Source organism: Odontomachus brunneus, unplaced genomic scaffold (assembly GCF_010583005.1).
Source record: "Odontomachus brunneus isolate Ranch 3 - 2012 unplaced genomic scaffold, Obru_v1 Obru_scaffold_068, whole genome shotgun sequence".
NCBI classification, from domain to species: domain Eukaryota; kingdom Metazoa; phylum Arthropoda; class Insecta; order Hymenoptera; family Formicidae; genus Odontomachus; species Odontomachus brunneus.
Genome location: NW_022639518.1, coordinates 1,799,515 through 1,821,426, shown reverse-complemented (window position 1 = coordinate 1,821,426; position 21,912 = coordinate 1,799,515). Strand labels below are relative to the sequence as shown.

At 41.7% G+C, this 21,912-nt stretch overlaps 1 protein-coding gene across 1 annotated transcript; it reads left to right on the top strand.

The window, feature by feature from the left end:
* The first annotated feature begins 1,887 nt into the window (after window positions 1–1,887).
* LOC116846734 lies at window positions 1,888–4,911 on the top strand. The gene has a single exon (XM_032820956.1). The coding sequence runs from the start codon at window positions 1,888–1,890 to the stop codon at window positions 4,909–4,911; it is 3,024 nt and encodes a 1,007-aa protein (XP_032676847.1).
* The last annotated feature ends 17,001 nt before the right edge of the window (window positions 4,912–21,912 follow it).

Genomic DNA, 21,912 nt, shown 5'->3' with positions numbered 1-21,912 from the left:
TTGAGTGGTACACGCTTCCGAAATGTTGAAGAAGTGCGAGAATGGGTGGACGAATGGATTGCTTCGAAACAAACATCGTTTTATCGAGATGGTATCGCCCAGTTGCCAGAAAGATGGCAAAAAGTTGTAGAAAGTGATGGAAAATACTTTCATTGAAATAATTTAAATAAATTTTTTACAATAAATGCTTTTTCTCAGTATTTTTTGGGCGGAAACTAAGTTAAGGTCCTAATATGTTCCTGTGTAAAGAGGAATGCAAGTAACGCTCTAGACCACCTCGCAGTAACGAATAATAATTTCAATATAGCGTGGAATATTCTCGTTTCCCGGTACGACAAGAAACGTCGCCTTATCACGATACATTTAAACTCGCTCTTCAATTTACCGTCGCTCACGACAGAGACTTCCAAAGATTTACGCACGCTTCGCGATCAAACAAATAAAGCGATACAAGCTCTAAGCAACCTCGGTCGCGCTACCGAACATTGGGATGATTGGCTTGTGTTTTTCGTGTCACAAAAACTCGACAAGTCATCGCGAAAAGCTTGGGAACTTAAACTCGACGATACCGTAGATTATCCGCGTTATCGCGAAATTGATCAGTTCCTTGCATCGCGCATTCGCGCGTTCGACGCGATTGCACCCGCGAACGCATCGGAGAAGTCACCGCCGACCTCCAAGAAGAGAACTTTCGCCTTGCACACCGCGACTACCACTCCGTTTTCATGCGCATTATGCAACGCGAACCATTTGCTGTATCAATGTTCTAAGTTCCTAAAGCAAACTCCATCCCAACGGTTTGAATTTATTAAAAATCAGAAACGCTGTATCAACTGTTTTGCTGCAAAGCATTCCGTCAAAGATTGTACGAGTCTTCGCACTTGTCGGCAGTGTGGCAAACTGCATCACACGTTGCTGCATTTCGACAATTCTGCTCGACCGGTCGATGCTCCGATGCCGTCGACATCCGCACCTTCGAATAGCGAGAGCGTCAACGCTGTCGCTACACATTTATTGTCGAAAACCGTAGCGCCAAGCTCCAACATTTTACTCGCGACAGCACGCGTGCGAGTTTATTCGCCGCAAAACCGTTTCGTTACCGCGCGCGCGCTTCTTGATCAAGGATCCGTCTCTACATTCATCTCGGAGTCACTTGCGCAACGACTACGCCTCGCAAGAATTAATCGCTTTGTTTCTCTCACCGGTATTAGCGAAATGCGATCTGTCGTGCGTCATGCGACCCAAATGACCATTACTCCGGCGTGTCGCGACGGACCTGCTTATATCACTACCGCCTTTATACTTCCATCTCTAACGAAGTATTTACCGAATCGAGTCGAGATCGCGTATAATTGGAAACACGTCGCAGGACTCGAACTTGCGGATCATGATCCCATGAGTTCGGATCCAATCGATCTCATTATCGGTGCCGATCTCTTCGGCAAGCTCGTTCTCGACGGTGTGCGAAAGGGTTCCGAACATGAGCCTACCGCGCAAAATACCACTCTCGGCTGGATCCTGTCTGGACCGATAGCTTCGGTGCCGCATTCCAACTCAGTCTCCGTTCTCGCGCATCATGGAGTCGTTTTTGAAAATCTCGATTGCGATCTCCGTCGCTTCTGGGAAATTGAGGAAGTGCCTCAGCAAGCTCCATGGAGCCCTGAGGAACACTAGTGCGACGAGCACTTTAAAGCTACTCATTCTCGTACACCGGAAGGACGCTATATAGTTCGATTGCCTTTTAAAACCGAGCCACCAATCTCGATCGGCGAATCGCGTTCGATTGCTGTTTCAAGCTTCCGACGCTTGGAACAACGCCTAAGTCAAGACCCACTCAACGCTTCCGAGTACCGCGAATTTCTCGCAGAGTACGAAACCCTCGGTCACATGAGTAAATGCCCACCGACAGAAATTGTCAACCCAGGGCAAACTTGTTATATTCCGCATCACGCTGTCTTACGTGACAGCAGTGCAACAACCCGCTTACGAGTAGTCTTCAATGCGTCATGTCGCACGTCAAACGGGACGTCGTTGAACGACCATATGCTAGTCGGTCCTAAGCTTCAAAAGGATTTAGCCTCTGTCTTAATGCAGTGGCGTCAATATCGCTACGTATTTGCCGCTGACATCGCAAAGATGTATCGGCAAATCCTAGTTGATTCCCGAGATATCGACTACCAACGTATTGTGTGGCAAATAACCCCAGGTGAACCCATAACGGATTACCGTCTCCTCACCGTTACCTATGGTACAGCAGCCGCTCCATACTTAGCCCTTCGAGTTCTAGCTCAGCTCGTCGAAGATGACGGGGCCGAATTTCCGCTCGCTGTTCCCGTCTTACGTCATCAAACGTATGTTGACGATTGTGTTTTCGGCGCAGATGACCATATTCTTGCTCGTCAGACCCGCGACCACTTAATAGAATTATTAAAGAAAGGAGGCTTTCGCCTTCGCAAGTGGGCAAGCAACGCCCCCTCGTTATTGTCCGATCTCGATCCCGCGGATCATGGATTAGCTACGCACAAGGTGCTTCAAGACGACGAGCATCTCAAGATTTTAGGCATACTTTGGAATCCAAAGCTAGATATCTTTCAATTCCGCGTAACCGTACCGAACACGCCTGGCCGCACAAAACGAACCATTTTGTCGACCATCGCCAAGTTTTTCGATCCCTTAGGATGGGCTACTCCCATCAGTATTACCGCAAAAATTTTTATGCAGCAATTGTGGTCTCTCCAATGTCAGTGGGATGATGAAATTCCCAGCCAACTTCTTGACTACTGGTCTGATTACCATCAACGACTTCCATGTCTCAACGCCATTAGCATTCCGCGCTGGACAACTTACGGCTCTCATACGCTACATTGTGCCCTTCATGGGTTTTCCGACGCCTCAACTGCAGCCTTCGCAGCGACCGTATATCTGCGCACCGTCAACGTAGACGGCTTAATCACCGTCTCTCTTCTCGCTGCCAAATCAAAAGTGGCTCCTCTTAAAACGATAAGCATCCCACGATTGGAGTTATCCGCTGCGTTGCTCCTCGCGCGCTTGATGCATTTCGCACGAGCAGCGCTCCAACTCCCGAATCTCGAGTGCCACTGCTGGACGGACTCCACCATCACCCTCGCCTGGCTCAATCAATCCCCTTATCGATGGAAAACCTTTGTCGCTAATCGTGTTTCGGCTGTGCAGTCTCTCCTCCCTGGAGTCTCATGGCGACACGTTCCGACGCACACCAATCCCGCGGACTGCGCGTCACGCGGTCTCGCTCCTGATCTGTTAGAAAATCATGCCTTATGGTGGTCAGGCCCTCCATGGCTACACCACTCTTCCGACTCTTGGCCGAACTCGTGCCCTCCGATATCCGCTGATGTTCCGCTCGAACAACGCCCGGAACCATCGAAATATGTCTTGCATGCTACGTGCAATTGGGATCTCGCGTCGCGTTACTCTTCGTGGCCACAACTGCTACGCATTACCGCTTACCTGTACCGATTTCTCAGTCGAATCCGACGCTCTACACACCCACCACAGACCTCCGCGACTTTGCTTCCCGACGAAATTCAGAAGGCAAAATGTTACTGGCTCAAAGTCATGCAATCAGACATGTTCCGTGACGAGATCGTTGCTCTTAGCCAGAAGCGATCGGTGCCGAAGAGCAGTCCGCTGTCTGTTCTTAATCCGTATATGGACGAACACGGACTCATTCGAATTCGAGGAAGGCTCCGTCGAGCTTGCTTACCAGAAGCGATGAAGAATCCCATCATATTACGCGCGCATCCGCTGTTGGTGCTTATTATCCAGCATCATCATCTGAGAACGTTGCACGCCGGTTCACAATTAACGCTCACGTCATTGCGGAACGAATTTTGGATTCTCCGGGCTCGCGCCACTGTTCGATCCGTCCTTTACAAGTGTATACCATGCACGCGTGAACGCGCCGCCGTGCCCGTCGAACTCATGGGTAACCTTCCGGCTGCAAGAGTCAACCGCACCGTTCGCGCCTTTATCCATACCGGCGTCGATTATGCAGGTCCGATCGTTGTCCGCACAGCGCCTGGTCGAGGCCATAAATCGCAAAAGGCCTATATTGCGTTGTTCGTATGCCTCACGACCAAAGCTCTGCACTTAGAGCTCGTCAGCGACTACACCTCTCCTACCTTTATCGCAGCATATCAACGATTTGTCTCTCGTCGAGGACTACCGACGTCCATGTATTCTGACAACGGAACCACATTTCACGGCGCTGATCGTCAACTTTCAAAGGCCCATGCTGCAGCAATACGCGATCCTAACTTCCGCAGCCGACTCGCTCACGACGGAACCGCGTGGCACTTTCTACCCCCTGCGTCGCCTCACTTCGGTAGCCTGTGGGAGGCCGGCGTTAAAAGTGTTAAGCATCATTTAAAACGATGCATCGGCCTCCACACGCTAACTTTCGAGGAGATGTCGACGCTCCTTTGTCGAGTCGAAGCGTGCCTTAATTCGCGTCCGATCGCTCCCGTTTCTGAAAATTTCGACGATTATCACGCTCTGACTCCCGGTCATTTTTTAATTGGAACTTCTCTTATCGCTCCCGCTGAACCAAGCGTGCTTGATTTGAACGAAAACCGACTGTCGCGTTGGCAAATGGTCCAACGAATCACCGAAAGTTTTTGGAAGTCATGGTCGAGCGATTACTTGCATACCCTTCAACAACGCCCAAAATGGCGCGTCGTCCAGCGACTAGCCAAAGTTGGCCAAATCGTCCTCGTGCGTAACCCTTCGGCTCCACCGAGCCAATGGGCACTTAGCCGAATTATCGCTTGTCATCCCGGCGAGGACAATTTAACTCGCGTCGTAACAGTAAGAACGAGTTGTTCGGAATATAAGCGACCGATAGCGAAACTGTTTTCTACCTGTCACGATTAATACCGAGGATTCGAAGGATTCCGTCACGGCGGGCGGAATGTCCGTTTAGAATAACGGACATCATCGATATCGTAAGCCTTAATTTTAATTTTTTTTTTTCTCTTCGTATTGTGTCACGATTTCTGTATTTAGTAGCCAAACTCTTTTCTTTTCTTTTTTTTTTTTTGCGTCGTTATATCGTGATTGTATTCCGCGTACTTTCAGGCTAACTATTTCGAATGCTAGCATTCGAGACGGGCGGTATGTTTCGGAATCATCGTCAAGTAAATATTCTCCAGGACAACAAAGCAATCGCACATCGATACCGTTCAAAACACGCGTATATCTCTTCTGTACGAACCGCGATGTTGATATCAACAATAATATTTCTTCGTGCCGTGTGAGAACGAGTCACGCGACGCGAGAAAAAACAACGTGGTTATCGTTGGATATCGTCTTTGTCTCGCCACGATAAATTACCGAAATCCGCTTCCCGAAAGGCTTGTTGTTTTCTTTCGGTTGAATAGGCGCGACCAATACCGCAATAGAAGTCTCGTTTGCTAGCCAGATACCTTTTTTTCGGTATTAGCAGCGAGACCTTCTTAACGTAGAGCAAAGTGTAAGATACCGAGACACGCCTTGGAACAAGTGCATCGATTATTATATCGCGCGTATCGCCTATCGCCCGCCTCACAGCTAATTTCATCTGAGACAACAATAAACGGCATTTGTTATAACAAAGAGAGTCCTCATTATTACATCCGCCTTGGCGAACGAGCCTTCCTTACAAGGTGACACCAGCGTCACAAACAAAATGCATCACACCATTACCAAATATGGTAATGTGCTTGTCGCCAGGCACCCCCTCCGACAAACCTAAAACAATATTATAAAAGAGCGGAGAAGACTTAACATCTCGGTCTCTCGCCGTAACATACGCGTCATACGCGACTTCCGCGCGGTTCGCACATTAATCATAAGTACGGGAGTAGTAAGTAAAACACGTACAAGTGTACTTATTGAATAAACCTTTTTATATTTAAAAACTACAAGAGGTAGTCCTAAAGTCTCACTACTTTTTATCCACCGCCACACACCCTGCCGCGCCCGCATCACCGATCTCGAACTCTTTTCATGTCCTGGCAACACGGGCACGACACGGCGTTCGTGATTCGCGCTTCGGTAGAGCGGCCGGTCGCGGGAATCGCACGGTGTCGGCGGTGATGTGCCCGTGTCGCAGCACGGCACGCTGTCTTCGCGCTCGCGGTGGAGACGTACTCGTTAGTACACCCGCTTCGCAGGTGTCAAGATTGGGAGTGAGTAGTCGAGATGTCGGCGTATTCGCTCTCGGTCTCAATCGTCGAGAGGTTATGAACAAGGGTCGAGAAAGCTTGATAGAGCACAGCTAACGTACTGGCTTCGGTCCTTGTTCGTGGAGTCGACGAGATGCGAGCAAGAGTCGATAAAGATCAACAAAACGCAGCTAACGTACAGGCTTTGGTCCTTGCTCGCGAGGATAGGAAACTAGGTAGGTGCGGATGACAGAAACTAGTCGGTCGTAATCCTCTCCGCTGTACAGCATCGAGTTCGGTAGACGGTTCGGATAGGTCTGGTCTCAATTATCTCGGAGCCGCTGATTATATAGTCGGATCTGCTTTGTCTTAATCCGCTCTTTACGCACGTGATCGTCGCGTGACAGCGGCGCGCGCTCTCGATTGATCACGTCGCTTAATCGCTGTCGCGTTATTTACATCTTTACACGTTATCGTTTGACCTTGCGGCGTTTAAGGTGGCGAAACGCGCCGGTGCACGGCCCGACTGGTGTTCGGTCGAGCCAGTTGTAGTGATGATGCCGAGTTGTATCGTCACATAATTTTAGTGGAATGTTTATTATCGACAAGCCTCTTGTATCGTTATTCTAATGTTCATTACCCTGACATTTCTGCTATTCCTTTCATAGAAAAAAATATTCGATAAAGAAAAATATTGGCTGCGACGACGCTGCGACGGCAAAATGAAGAAGATAAACGAACTTTTAATTTCTTATGGTTTACATGAATCAACAAATTAATATCCGCGAGATTGAGCATTAATTAGGTACAGTTGGTGTAGAAAATATTCGTACATCGATCAATTTTAAATTAAACATTGTATATTTATGTCAATTATAAATTTTATCTCAAGAAAATGATAAATAAATATTTTTTGATGTTTGTAGAATAGATTTTGTGTAAAGAAAATTTTATTATCTTCAACGTTTACAAAAGTATTAACAAAAACAGACAAATGTGCAGAAATTGACGCGTAGAAAGTATTCGTACAGTGACACAAAAATTAATAAACTAAATGAAAATAAACTACATATTTAAAGTTTTAATAATTTGTGGGATTTCCTTTCGCCTTTATAATAGATTCGAGTCTTCGTGGTATTGAATTTACTAAATTTGATGTTATAGTAGGCGGTATTTTATTCCATTCTTCTAGCAGAGCGGCTTTCAAACTTTCTTTTGATGTTATTTCGTGAGTACGAATTTTTTCTTGCAGATAATCCCATAGATGCTCTATGGGATTGACATCTGGTGATTGTGGCGGTGTCTTCAAATATTTTGGTGTATTATATAAAATCCATAGTCTAGCGTTATGTGCAGAATGCTTTGGATCGTTATCATGTGTGAATATAAAATTATCTTTAAGACCCATTTTGTTTGCACTAGAGTGGAGGTGCTTTTTTAAGATGTCGATATAAACGGTATAATCCATAATTATGTCAATGAAATGTAGAGATCCCACTCCAACTGCACTCATGCAGCCCCAAACTAATACAAAACCTCCGCCGTGCTTCACTGTGGGTCGTAAATTTTCTTTGTTATACTCTGTATTTTTTTTTCTCCATACTCTGAAACGTCTTTTGGTGCCAAATATTTCGAATTTACTTTCGTTCGTAAAAATTACTTTGTTCCAATATTCCATTGAAGTGTTAATGTGTTGCTTGACGAATTCTAATCGCTTCTTACGATTAACTTCACTCACGAAATACTTTTTACGAGCAACTCTACCGTGATATTCACTACTTCGTAAGTAATTACGCACTGTACTAGAAGAAACATTTGTGCCATTGTTGTTTTTAAGCTCTGTAGCAATTTGTTTCGCACTTATACGTGGATTTTGTTTAACTTTACGAATAATTATTCGTCGATCGTACTCGTTTATCTTTCGCGGGGGAGCGGTGCACTTGGACACGGTGCATTTGGACACAGCCAATCACAGCACCGTGTGATTAGAGACATTTGTAGGGTCCCTTGGAACAGCGACTTGTGATTGGACTGTGTCCAATTGCCCTGTGTCCAACTGATATACACCCCTTTCGCGGACGTCCAGATCTTCTACTATTTTGCATTGTTTTTCGCAATCCAACTCTATCAATAATACTCTGAACAGTAGATCTTGATCTATTTATTATACAGGCAATTTCTCTAAGCGTTTTACATTGATTATGTAACCTAACAATAATTTTTCGTTCCTCTTCTGTTGTTTCAACACCTTTGCGACCCAATGAAAATTCTGTCTTGACTTTACCAGTACTCTGCGTAAACTGACAGGCTTTGTTATTATTCCTTATAATTAGAAAGTCATGTTGTATTTACATTTAGAAAATCAGATTTAAGTAGGAAAAATAAGAGATGTACGAATACTTTCTCCGCGTCAATTTCTGCACATTTGTTTGTTTTTCTTAATATTTTTGCAACCGTTGAAGATAATAAAATTTTCTTTACACAAAATCTATTCTACAAACACCCAAAAATATTTATTTATCATTTTCTTGAGAAAATTTATAACTGACATAAATATACAATGTTTAATTTAAAATTGATCGGTGTACGAATACTTTCTACACCAACTGTATGCTTAAATTTGCAACACATGATATTCTACTATAGAAAGAGGAAGATGTACTAGGTGACGGTGGAATGCCGTGCGTTTGAAATCTGCGTATTTTTTTGTTCCAGAGTGAGAAAAATAGCGCGGTTTGCAAGGCTGAGACTAAGGGCTATCGCACACAAATTGATATAACTGCATATGCATAGCATAAGATCGTATGGACCAATGAGCATCGAATATTAAGCATCGAACACCAATATGGCGACTTAATACTCGATGCTCATTGGTACATACGGTCTTATGCTATGCATATGCAGTTATGTCAATTTGTGTGCGATAGCCCTAAAACCCGAGCTCTATACAATTGAATTAAAACTTTCGTTACTATTTTTGGTAACCCCCTAAACAATAAATAAGCAGTTCATTTTTACTTAATTCGCGACACAGCGCGCACCGATACGCTTGACGACCCTGTGTCGTATCTTACAGTGTTCCCTCTAACTTCGTTAAAAAATTTTTTTCGCTATAAATCAAATTGCAACTTATTTTTACGAAAATAAAGTACCGTTTAAACAAAAAAAAAAACAATTTTCTCTTTTTTGAAAATTTTACTGTGGACATATCCCTTAAGTGGGCAAGATATGATAAATCAATGGCGTTTTTGTCACTGAATATAGCAATTAGAGAAATGACCAAATTTTTTTCCAGAATTCTTTTTAGTGATGAAGCTACATTTTATTGATATTAAACCGTTACAATTTGTCATTATTGATCAGTTGAAAATCCCCATTGGACGCGACAGATTGATCACCAACATTACTAGAGCTTTAAGGTTTGGTGCGGAATTTTTGAAGACAGAATTATTGGTCTATTTTTTTAATCATACGCGCTCAATAGTGTTAGATATTTGAATTTTCTGTAGAATTACTTGCCACTTCTTTAGAAGATTGATTTTTGCAAATAAAACGCACAATGTAATTTCAATAAAATGATACATCTCTACTTTACGCATAAATAGTAAAAAATTATTTTAACGTTTTATTTCGAAATTGATAGATTGATCGACGTGAATATGTACAATAGTCTGAAATCGCTAAATCAATCAATTTCACGCCATTTGATTTTATCTTGCAGGGCTACGTAAAAGATATTGTTTATAAGAAAAAACCAACATAATGGCAGAAAATATACATCAACACATTATAAATACAATCAAAGTAATTTTCCAAGAAGTTCTGTTATCGATTGTTCGACACTACAGATGTCGCCTTGTCACATGTGTAGATCGAAATAGAGCACATAGGGCATATTGAGCATTAATGTAATAACATGCACGCACCTACACACACATACCCACGCATGTACGTACACATGCGTACATATAAAGTAAAGAGGGTTTGGAATCATTACATATTACAGGAATGAACAAGTTATGAGTCGTGGGGTTCTTATTAGGACTACTGTATTCAAACGGATTTGACACTATCCGGGTACCCGAGTATCGAAGTAACAGATAAATATGACACTTCAAATCCGTGTCATGAGATACAATGAGATGCATGAGATAAATGAGATACAAATAATTGAAACATTGGATCCGGATCTAAATTCGCGACGGAATTGACAGCTACACGTAATGCAAGATTACGATTGCCGAGAGTTTGGATTTAAAATTTGGGTAAAAATATAAAACGCAAGGATATCGTAAGTATCCTAATAGCACGCGACGTACTGCGTATCATCCCATTTTCGTACTCATTGTTCTGTGATCATCTGTGACGTACTAAGTTGAACGCTAGAACGTCACTTATAGTATCATTCGGTTTTTTTTCACGTGCGAATGTTCTCTCAGATTTCACTCAGGGATACGGAAATAATACGTACGCTTTTTTATCGCGTGCGTACATTCTCAGGTTTGACTAAAATGATACGTATACATTTGTATCGCGCGCGTATTTACTCAGAACGTACTTATTCGATCGCAGTACATATGAGAACATTCTGAGATGATAATATACGCAATATACGCATTGCGATCTACTCAGAACGTCCTCAGAACGTCCCCGTGCTATTAAGATTATACCGTTTTTTCGGAGAAAATAATCTCTTTAGAATTAATATTCGTACTTGTTTAATTTTGTGGTTCTTTTTTATTTAATTAAAATATTATATTCTTAAACAAAATATCATTTTTTAAAATAATGAAAATAAAACTTTTATTTCGTTCAAGGAAACCATGTCATTTGATGAGACAACACTATTGTTTTAAATAATATTTTTTAAAAGTTTCTCTCAAAATTTAGTAATTCGATTTGTTTAATTTGAATTTTCTTGAATTTTTTAATTTTTTTTGTTTGGATTAATCATTATAACATTTTGTTAAAAATATAAAAGTAATTATCACTGGTTCACTACTTTACATTAATATTCATCGCATATCGAATGTTGCGTTGTTTCAATATCTATCAGCAAATTATCCAATGAATAACAAGTAAAATTTATGTAACTATTATTTGGTGTTTACTAGATATGTTATAATATACTATGAATACTATAAGGATACCTTATATATGCGTTAATCGTAAGAATATCGTTGGAGTTATTGGGAATCGCCGCGTGCCGCTCGATCGTCAGGTTAAGCACAACACTTTAACGGAGTCAGGACATGAATGGTGACCAGTAGTGGTATACTGCTTGGGATTGAAATTATCGCAGGAGAATTCACGAAAGTTTGGAATGTGTTGACAATCGATATCTAGTAGTTTATGAGAAATGAGAAAATTAGAAATATATAAGTATATTTTTCTAAACATTATGATTTTCTCATTTTTTTACCTTCGCATAATAATTCTCAGTATTTCATTACTATCAATATTTAACAGTGATTTTATTATCAGTATTCACCAGAAATTAAGTACTGGTCAAAAAATTACTGAATTATTGGTAATATTTAATCACTAATAATTTTTCAGTATTTCTTAGTATGATATTTCTAAAAGGAATATAGTGATGTACTGAAACCTAACCGTTTTCATTCCGTTCTGAGACTGCCGACATCGCTGCGAACGTTCGCACGACATTCGCAGCGAAATTCTGTAGTAGCTGCTACCCCAGACATAGGGACGTACTCAGAACATACTCAGTCGATCGCAGTACATATGAGAACATTCTGAGATGATCGCAATATACGCACTGCGATCTACTCAGAACGTCCTCAGAACATCCCCGTGCTGTTAGTGATCGTAAGTCTCGCTTGTTATTTGCCTCTGAGCTTGCTGTTAGATATGCTAACGGTCGGATTTCCGGAGAGATGAATAAACATTCTTTATTATTATTATTATTTATTAATGTTTCCCTCGGGGTTGGTAGTGTCGAACCAATTATCGCTTTCATTCATCAATAGTAACGGATTTCGTGACTTTATGAAATTAATCGAGCCAAATTACAAAGTGCTATGTGAAGCAACATTCAAAAAAAGATTAATGCTTGCTTATGATGATGTAAGCTCGCAAATTGAAACAGAATTAAATGTTGCATTATCGGTGTTTTTCTCAACCGACTGCTGGACCTCAAAATCGGAAGATTCTTATATCACAGTAAATGCTCATTTTTTAAATGAGAAATGGGAAGGAAAGTCTTATAATTTAATTACGACGGTGATGGACAAAGCGCATACAAGTACAAACTTAGTTAATAAAATTAAATCGATTTTAAATGAGTGGAAATTGACGGACAAAGCAATGGCGGTTATCACCGATAATGCAGCAAATATGTTTAGAGCTCTTAAAAATATCAATGCTGAAATAAAATCAGGAATATCCTGTGCAGCTCATACAAATTAGCATAAAAGAAGATTTAAATGAGCCCAAAATATATCATATTTTTTGTACTGTTAAGAAAATCGTATCTCTGTTCCCTCATTCTTATAAAGCAAGCAACTTAAAGAGCAATAAAAAGCACATGGATTATCAGTTTTAAAACTAATTCAAAGTTGCCCTACGCGATGGAATTTATATTTTATGCTTAGTCGTTTGTTTCAAAACAGTTAAAAACGTTTTAGCTAATAGAAATATTATTTCCCGCTCTACTACTGAGCAACTGGAAATAACAGAACGCGAATGGACAATCATAAGCGAGCTAATTGTCGTTTTAAAACTTCTACAAATAGCTATTATTGTTCTTTGCAGTAATTCTCATACACCTATTTCGATGGAAAATCCAATAATTCGGAGTCTTATTGGATTCAATCCATTCATTTATCATATACCGACTCAGATTGTGACTCAGAAAGCATGCATAAATTAAAACATTTAATATCAGCTGATCTGCGAAAACGGTTTGTACTCGATTGCAAAAATATGGATTATAATATAATTCCAGCTCCTTGAGAGATAGTTCAGTTTTTAAATCCTCGTTATAAAAATTTAGAAAATGAGCCTGCAGAACTACTTATTTCTGTACTCTAGAATATTCTTTGTTCTGCATTATACATTAATACGTGACGATAATCGCGCTAACACTCAACGCAATATTACAACTTACAACGACACGACATTTACTATATAATTAACCGGTTGATTATGTGACTTCTTAACCGGAGGGAGATGACTGAGATTCCACGGACATCCCTAATGTCGTCTTGCGGCCGAATTTTATGACCATTCTGCCTCCCGATAATATTTAATCATTCGGCTGCCGCCGAGAAGCGACGGCAATTGCCCATACGCCGAGCCTCTCGGCGTGAGTACACTTGATTTTAATTAATAAGACCCGTAAGATTAAGTATTTAAGCTCACCACCCTGGCAGTCGTTCCTCTCTGGCAGCCGTCGACAGCCTCGCAACTTCATCGGCAACCTCTCACTCACTTATCGCACACTGCCTCGCTTTTCACTCGCGTCTGCCTCAGTTGAGAAGGCGCGACTACGTTCGTTTGTACACAAAATTCGCGTCTAACTGACTGAAAAACGCGATAAACACGGACGATATTGCAACAAGACGCGATCAGTCGAGAATCAGCGCGAACTACGATCAGTTAATAATGAGCATCCTGCATCAATAACAACGGATCGTTATCAAAAGTTCACTGGTTAAACGCATTATTGGATTTACCATCGAAATAGTTGGAATCCGGTGCTTATCCGGCAGAATGGTCTGTTATAATTTCGAATATTACTAGCGCTGCCGAAACGCTTCATGAGGAACCGTTTCGACTGCGTTACAACAAGGAAGCGGATGTGCAAGTGCTGCGCTAAGCATCACCTTGCACATTCCGCATTTCGAATCTTGAGCCGAAACGCACCAAACTATTACCAAATATGGTAATCTCCTTGTCGCCAGGCACCCCCTCCGACAAGACTAAACAACATTATAAAAGAGCGGAGAAGACCGCCCGCGATAGCTTATAATACCTCGGTCTTTCGCCCGCGACGTGCGTACCTGTCGCACCTCTCGCGTGTAACACTAAGATTTCGGGAGTTATAATAAAACACGTCAGTACGGATTATAATAAAGCCTTTTTTATACGAAAAGTGTGACTACATTATTTTCTAACAAATTGTCCCACCACCACGCACCCTGCCGCGCCCGCAACAGCGATCTCGAACTCTCTTACTCGCGCCCTAGCAAACGGGGCACGACAAAATTGATGGCAGCGGTGGAATCGGTGTCCGCCGGGCCCTGGGTGCTACCTGTGAACAAAAAGTGCAATACGGGTTAGACAACGGTGGTGTAAGTGACGAAAAGGAAAGTGCAAACGAGAAATCGTCGGAATCAGCTAGTGGACGACAGAGATACGTCCACTGATAAACGCTACCGGCTATCTCAAGAAAAGGCGAGACGTTACACGACCGAGAGGAAGCCACTATTCCGTAAATACATTTAGACAACAAGCCTACTGAAAAAAAAAAACCTGGGACCATAAGACGAAACGGAGACAAGCCTAAAAACCCACTCAACACTTAAAAGGACGTTCTACCAACAACACTGTGGAACCGGAGACAGAGAGAGCTAGCACTACTGATGCGGGATAGAGGACGGATTTAACCTAGTAATCTTGCCGATAAAGGAGACAAAGCAAAAGAGAATACCTTTTCTCGTTGACACGGGATCCGCCATTAGTCTTCGTAAAAATACGAATATTAGACGATGATACCCCCATGACCGCAGAAAAATTGATACTAACTAGTATCACCGGACATAAAACCTATACTATAAGAAAAATAATCACAGTCAATGTAGGAAAACAGCGCCGAAAATTGGAACTATTCATTGTACAAGATGATTTTCCAATCGAATATGAGGGGATCTTAGGAATAGACTTCCTCCGCGAACACCGTGCTACATTCGACTATAAAACAAAAACAATTACGGTGTCCGGACAAAGTCTATCGCTAATACCACATCAAATATACAATCTCCCCGCGCGCAGCGAAGTAATAATACGCGCCGCGGTGAACATAAATCAAGTGGGAATAATCCCAGCGGAAGAAATTTCACAGGGAATTTTTGTTGGAAATTGCCTAATAGAACGTGACAATTATACATGTCCTGCCACAGTAAACAATACTACCGACAACATTGTCGAGATAACCATACCTTACGTAATATTAGAGGACACTCCGGAATACGACACCGCAGAGATAAACGTACTCACTACAAACCAAAATAATAAATTGCTAGCGCGGACGGAAATACTGAATCAGAAATTAAGGTTGGAGCATCTAAATATAGAAGAGAAAAAAATAATACGCGAGGAATACAATGACATATTCTTCCTCGAAGAAGACAGCCTTACGCATACTGCGGTCGTAAAGTATCAAATTACCACGCGAAGTGACGCCGCGCCGGTAAACGTGCGACCATATCGCCTACCAGAGCAGCATAAAAAAAAGGTAGACAAATAAATACGAGAAATGCTCGATAACAAAATAATAAGAGCCAGCAATAGTCAGTGGAGTGCACCATTATTGACCGTATGTTAAATAGAAAACGCCTAAACCACAACTGGAGAGGAATAACAAAAGATGTAACAAAATATATAAAGAAATGCGAGCTATGCCAAAAGAATAAACTAAGCCTCCAGAGAAAAGCGCCAATGATTATCACAGACACGCCTACTAAACCGTTCGAGAAATGTGTGTTAGATATAGTAGAACCTCTCATAACAACAAAAGGAAATAGATAAATCCTAATATTCCAAGATAATTTAACAAAATTCAGTAAAGCTATTCCAATATCAAATCAAGACGCGACCACCGTCGCAAAAGTATTCACGGAAAATATAGTACTAGAATACAGAATACCAGAAAAAATATTAACAGATCAAGGAACAAATTTCCTTAGCAAAATATTCAAATCGGTATGTAAACTATTAAAAATAGAGAAAATCCAAACTACAGCTTACCATCCACACAGCAACGGAGCACTAGAAAGATCACATCAAACACTAGCAGAGTGCCTTCGACATTATATTAATAATGACCAAACAGACTGGGACGAATGGATCTCATACGCAATTTTTACGTATAACACAACTCCTCACACTACAACTAATTATACACCGTTTGAACTGGTGTACAGACACCAGGCAAACTTACCATCAGCTATACTAGTACCACCAAAAACTACGTATAGTATTGAGGATTATGCACAAGAAGTAAAACAACGACTCCGAGCAACTAACCAAATAGCTCGAGAACATGTAAAAAAAGGAAAAAATAAAAAGTAAAACATATTACAACAAAAACACGAAAAAAACTGTGCTCGAAATAGGCGATCAAGTATTATTACATGACGAGACAGTACGAACAGGAAGATCGAAGAAACTAGACTCCATGTGGATAGGATCCTACGAAATAATGGAAAAACACTCTAACGAAAATTACACGATAAAACGTGGCCAACGAACACTTCGCGTACACGCGAACCAGCTAAAACTATATCTAGAGAACTAAAATTATAAAACGGTAAACTCACCTAAGAATGCCGCGTACTTCTGCCATGGCCACGTAACATTCGGGCCCGAAGAATAGAACGAGAAGCCCCCATCTGGGGCAAGGGCCGCAATTCTTCCCCAACTGTACCTCCATCCCCATGACCGGTAGGAGGACGACGCGCCTCCGCACCGTATAATATTACAGGCGCAACATCGGGGGACTGGAGATGATCAGAAAGTAAGAAGAAGCCAGAATAAGCCGTACAGTCTCACTAAATAAATAAATAAAAGAAAAAACGTAAAAACACCAAACCAAAACCATACGTAAACGAAAAATACATAAACTTTAAGAAAAGAAAAAAAAACGCTACTGCGGAACACACGAGACAGGAAATCCTGGCAGGCATGTTACACTTAGTGACGCGCTGAACGCAACTAAAAAGTAGCCACTGGCAAACACACATACAAGCAAACAAACAGCTTAGAGTAAAAGAAGGAGGCAGTTTTATCCCATGCGAAACGCGATAAGAAAAGGAAAAAGGATATCAAATTTACCTAAACACCTGATCCAATATATTAGATGCGCAACTAAGTTCCCGCTGTTTGTCAATAAATGGCTCCAGCAGTAAGTGCTGGTCGATTTTGACATATCCAAAACGTCATGAACCAAGCTTAGACATATGGTAAACAAACCGCTTTTACACGTTAGTGATTTTGTTTTGGCGTCATATACTTTTGGTTGTGTGAAAATGTCTGATTTTGTGCTAAATAATCGTCATTTGCGGGAAGTGTTGATTTTCTTATTTCATTCGAAGAAAATGACGGCTGAAGCGCATCGAGAGCTCCCAACAGTTTACGGAGATGCTGCTCTAAGTGAAACAACGTGCCGTGATTGGTTTCGTCGCTTCAAAGACGGTGATTTCGATGTTGACGACCGTCCGCGTGAAGGAAGGCCAAAAACCTTCGAAGACGCTGAATTGGAGGCATTGCTCGATGAGGATCCGTGCCAAACGCAAGAACAGCTTGCTTCAGCATTAGGAGTTACCCGCCAAGCCATTTCCAAGCGATTGCATGCGTTGGGAATGATTCAAAAGCAAGGAACTTGGGTTCCTTATGATTTGAAGCCAAGGGACGTTGAGCGTCGTTTTTTCGCCTGTGAACAACTGCTCCAGCGGCAAAAAAGGAAGGGTTTTCTTCATCGCATCGTGACGGGTGATGAAAAATGGATTCATTACAGCAACCCAAAGAAAAGAAAGTCATGGGGACTGCCCGGTCATGCTTCTACGTCGTCGGCTCGGCCGAATATTCACGCTGCAAAGGTTATGCTGTGTATTTGGTGGGACCAGGTCGGTATTATTTATTATGAGCTGTTGAAACCGAACGAAACCATCACTGGGAAACGGTATCGAATTCAATTGATGCAATTGAGCCGAGCACTGCGCGAGAAACGGCTACAATACGAGCAGAGGCACGAAAAAGTGATTCTACTGCATGACAACGCTCGGTCTCATGTTGCCAAACCCGTTAAAACCTACTTGGAAACGCTCAAATGGGAAGTCCTACCCCACCCGCCATATTCCCCAGATATTGCGCCGTCCGTTTATTACTTGTTCCGTTCGATGGCACATGGTCTGGCTGATCAGCAGTTCCGCTCATATGAAGACATCAAAAAATGGCTTGATTCGTGGATAGCCTCACAAGATGAACGCTTTTACCGTAACGGTATTCGAGCTCTGCTAGAAAGATGGGAAAAAGTTGTAACTAGCGATGGGCAATACTTTGAATGATTCATTTGTAACCATTTTTTCACAATAAAGTTGCATTTCCATAAAAAAAACAGCGAGAACTTAGTTGCGCACCTAATACTTACAGGGCATTCAGCCTGATAAGAAGTGCTAGCCTCAGGACAAATGGGTTGCATACAGAAATCCCGAAATCAACGAATTCACACATACACCGGATATATATTACGATACTCAAAGACAACTACACCAAATAGCTTTAACATGGAAAACGGTGATCAAAATGGATATACATACAATAGACATTCGACGTTACCAAATACGTTACAAATTCTTTCTGTACCTTGACAGTACAGAAAGAATTTGTAACCAACAAAAAAAGACAAGCACCATATGGCAAATGTGCGATAACTTACGTGAAGTAGTACAGAAAATCTAGATCGTATACAGAACATAACGGAACTAATACATAGCATATACAAAACTCCGACGTACGCAAAACGAGGAATAATAGACGGAATAGGTACAATAGCGAAATCACTTTTCGGTGTAATGGACGCAAACGATGAGAAAACGATAAACGAACAATTAAATCTATTAGAAAATAAACAAGAAACTTTGCAACACGCGGTAACGAATCAATTAAAAATTATTAATACAACAGTCCACTACCTAGACAACCTCGAAAAAACATTAGACACTAATGAAAAAATAATATGGAATAGCATAACGCAGCTCTATACGGGCAAAGCCGGACTCGCACTAAGGCAGCAAATAGATAAACACTTTACTCAACGCTTTATTTGACGACCTAATATGCGATCAGGACATAATCAACTATCTAGATAGAATAAAATCAGGGAACTTACCAACAAGATAAACACCAATAGACAGCATCGTATCCCAATTACAGGAGATATCAATTCACATACCAAAAGGCACACACTTCCCGTTTACACTTAGAAAAGAAAACTGGGTAGAAATAGAGAAATTCTGCACAATTAGCGCATATTATAGAGATAAAAATATCTTTACTATTTTAAACTTACCTCTTATAACTTATCCTACATATGAAATAATACACGTACACCCTTTTCATGTACATAGTCACGATAACATTTTTGCATTGACCAAGATTACGCACACCAAAATCGCAATTAGTCAAGAGACAAACACATATATAATATTACATGAAAACGAATTAACAGAACGTATAAAATTTAAAAATCAATATACTTGCCCGCAGAAAAATCCGATATTCAGAATTAATATAGAATCACCGAGGGAAATTCAAATGTATACAACATTAAGGAATATAAAAAACTGCCATACAAAATATATTTCAGTTAACCATACCTTTATAATTGCTTTAACACAGAAAAATGCGTGGTTATATTCCACCCGTAGCGAGCAAACTGCTCACATTCAATGTCGCAAAAAGATATTTTATAAAAATATTAACAAAACATGAATTATAAACATTAGAGATCAATGTAGACTGACAGTTGAAGGTATTATATTACAAGCACAAGATATCATAAGAAGCACTTTAATACAAACACACATACCGAAATACAATATTACATTAGAACAAGAATACATGTGACGATCCGGAAAGCGTCACGACACCCGGAAGTAAAGAATAACAAAAACGCCGAACAACCGCGCGCGGAATAACCGCAATGTCAACAAACAGTCGAAACTGTTTGTTATAATTTTGTATAAAAGCCGACGGAAAATTGATATCGAGAAAGATTGATCGGGAAGCTCCTCTCAGATGCACGACCGACCAGAACTCGCAAGTCCTAGAGATCCTAGACATTCCGTCGACCGAAGTGGATACGCGACGTCGACATCCTCTCCGATACCGCTCTACCGACCGAAGTGGATACGCGAAGTCGGTTTCCGATCTGTACCTCGCTCCGTCGACCGAAGTGGATACGCGACGTCGACATCCTCTCCGATACCGCTCTACCGACCGAAGTGGATACGCGAAGTCGGTTTCCGATCTGTACCTCGCTCCGTCGACCGAAGTGGATACGCGACGTCGACATCCTCTCCGATACCGCTCTACCGACCGAAGTGGATACGCGAAGTCGGTTTCCGATCTGTACCTCGCTCCGTCGACCGAAGTGGATACGCGACGTCGACATCCTCTCCGATACCGCTCTACCGACCGAAGTGGATACGCGAAGTCGGTTTCCGATCTGTACCTCGCTCCGTCGACCGAAGTGGATACGCGACGTCGACATCCTCTCCGATACCGCTCTACCGACCGAAGTGGATACGCGAAGTCGGTTTCCGATCTGTACCTCGCTCCGTCGACCGAAGTGGATACGCGACGTAGGCATCCTTTTTCCTCCTCACGCTACGCCGCTAACACCTACGATCGCGAACGCATACAGGGCGTAAGATAACGGCGACAACGAGCGCCTTTAAACCAGCAAGGAAAGACCAGGATAAATAAACAGATTAAAGCCGATGAGACAACGAAATCCAAACGACGAACAATAGTGTATCCGGAAACAATTCCGACCGCGTCCCGCCGGCCGCTCGCGCGCCCGACGCTCGCAGCTGATCGCGAGACGACAACAACGGCTCACGACGAGAGCAAAAACGCGACCACGCGCCAACGGCGTAACGTCGCCTGTAAATAATTGTAAATAGCCTCGAAAGTAGAATATAGTTTCGCATTATTATCACCTATACCACTGGTTTTCATTTCACACACGAAACCCGGACCACACCGGCTAAGACTATCCCGCACGTAACGTAAGGCCGTTACATACATAAACGCAATTAAAAATAAAAACGAAATGTGAAACCCAGCAAAATAATACAAAATCCATAGGAATTAGCGGAACTCAGTAATAAAATAACACAAACATACCAGAATTTAGAAAATAGATCGAACTCCTTATAAAAACATAATATGTACAATAGCACCGAGCGGAATAACCATAGTAATAGTAATTATACTGACAGTATTCATAATAAGAAAAATAAAAAAGAGAAGAGACCCACCAGTCATAGAAGAACGCAGTAGCCAGCGAAATGTAAGAACACGTTCTAGACCGATAGTACCCACAATTCCTGCGCTTGCACGCAGACACAACTTATACGCATAAGGTAGAAATAGTATACGATTGTAACCACATTTATATACGGGAAAACAAATTTTGTAACACGAATATGTATAATAAAGTATAATAAAGTATAATAAGTACAAACGATTATAACCATAATTGTAAGCGAGGAAAAAATGTACATAGAATAAGATTGCGAAAACCTCGCTAGGCACTCTGTTTTCTTTTCCTATGGGGGGGAGGGATGTTATAATCGCGAATATTATTAGCACTGCCGAAACGCACCAAACTATTACCAAATATGGTAATCTCCTTGTCGCCAGGCACCCCCTCCGACAAGACTAAATAACATTATAAAAGAGCGGAGAAGCCCGCGATAGC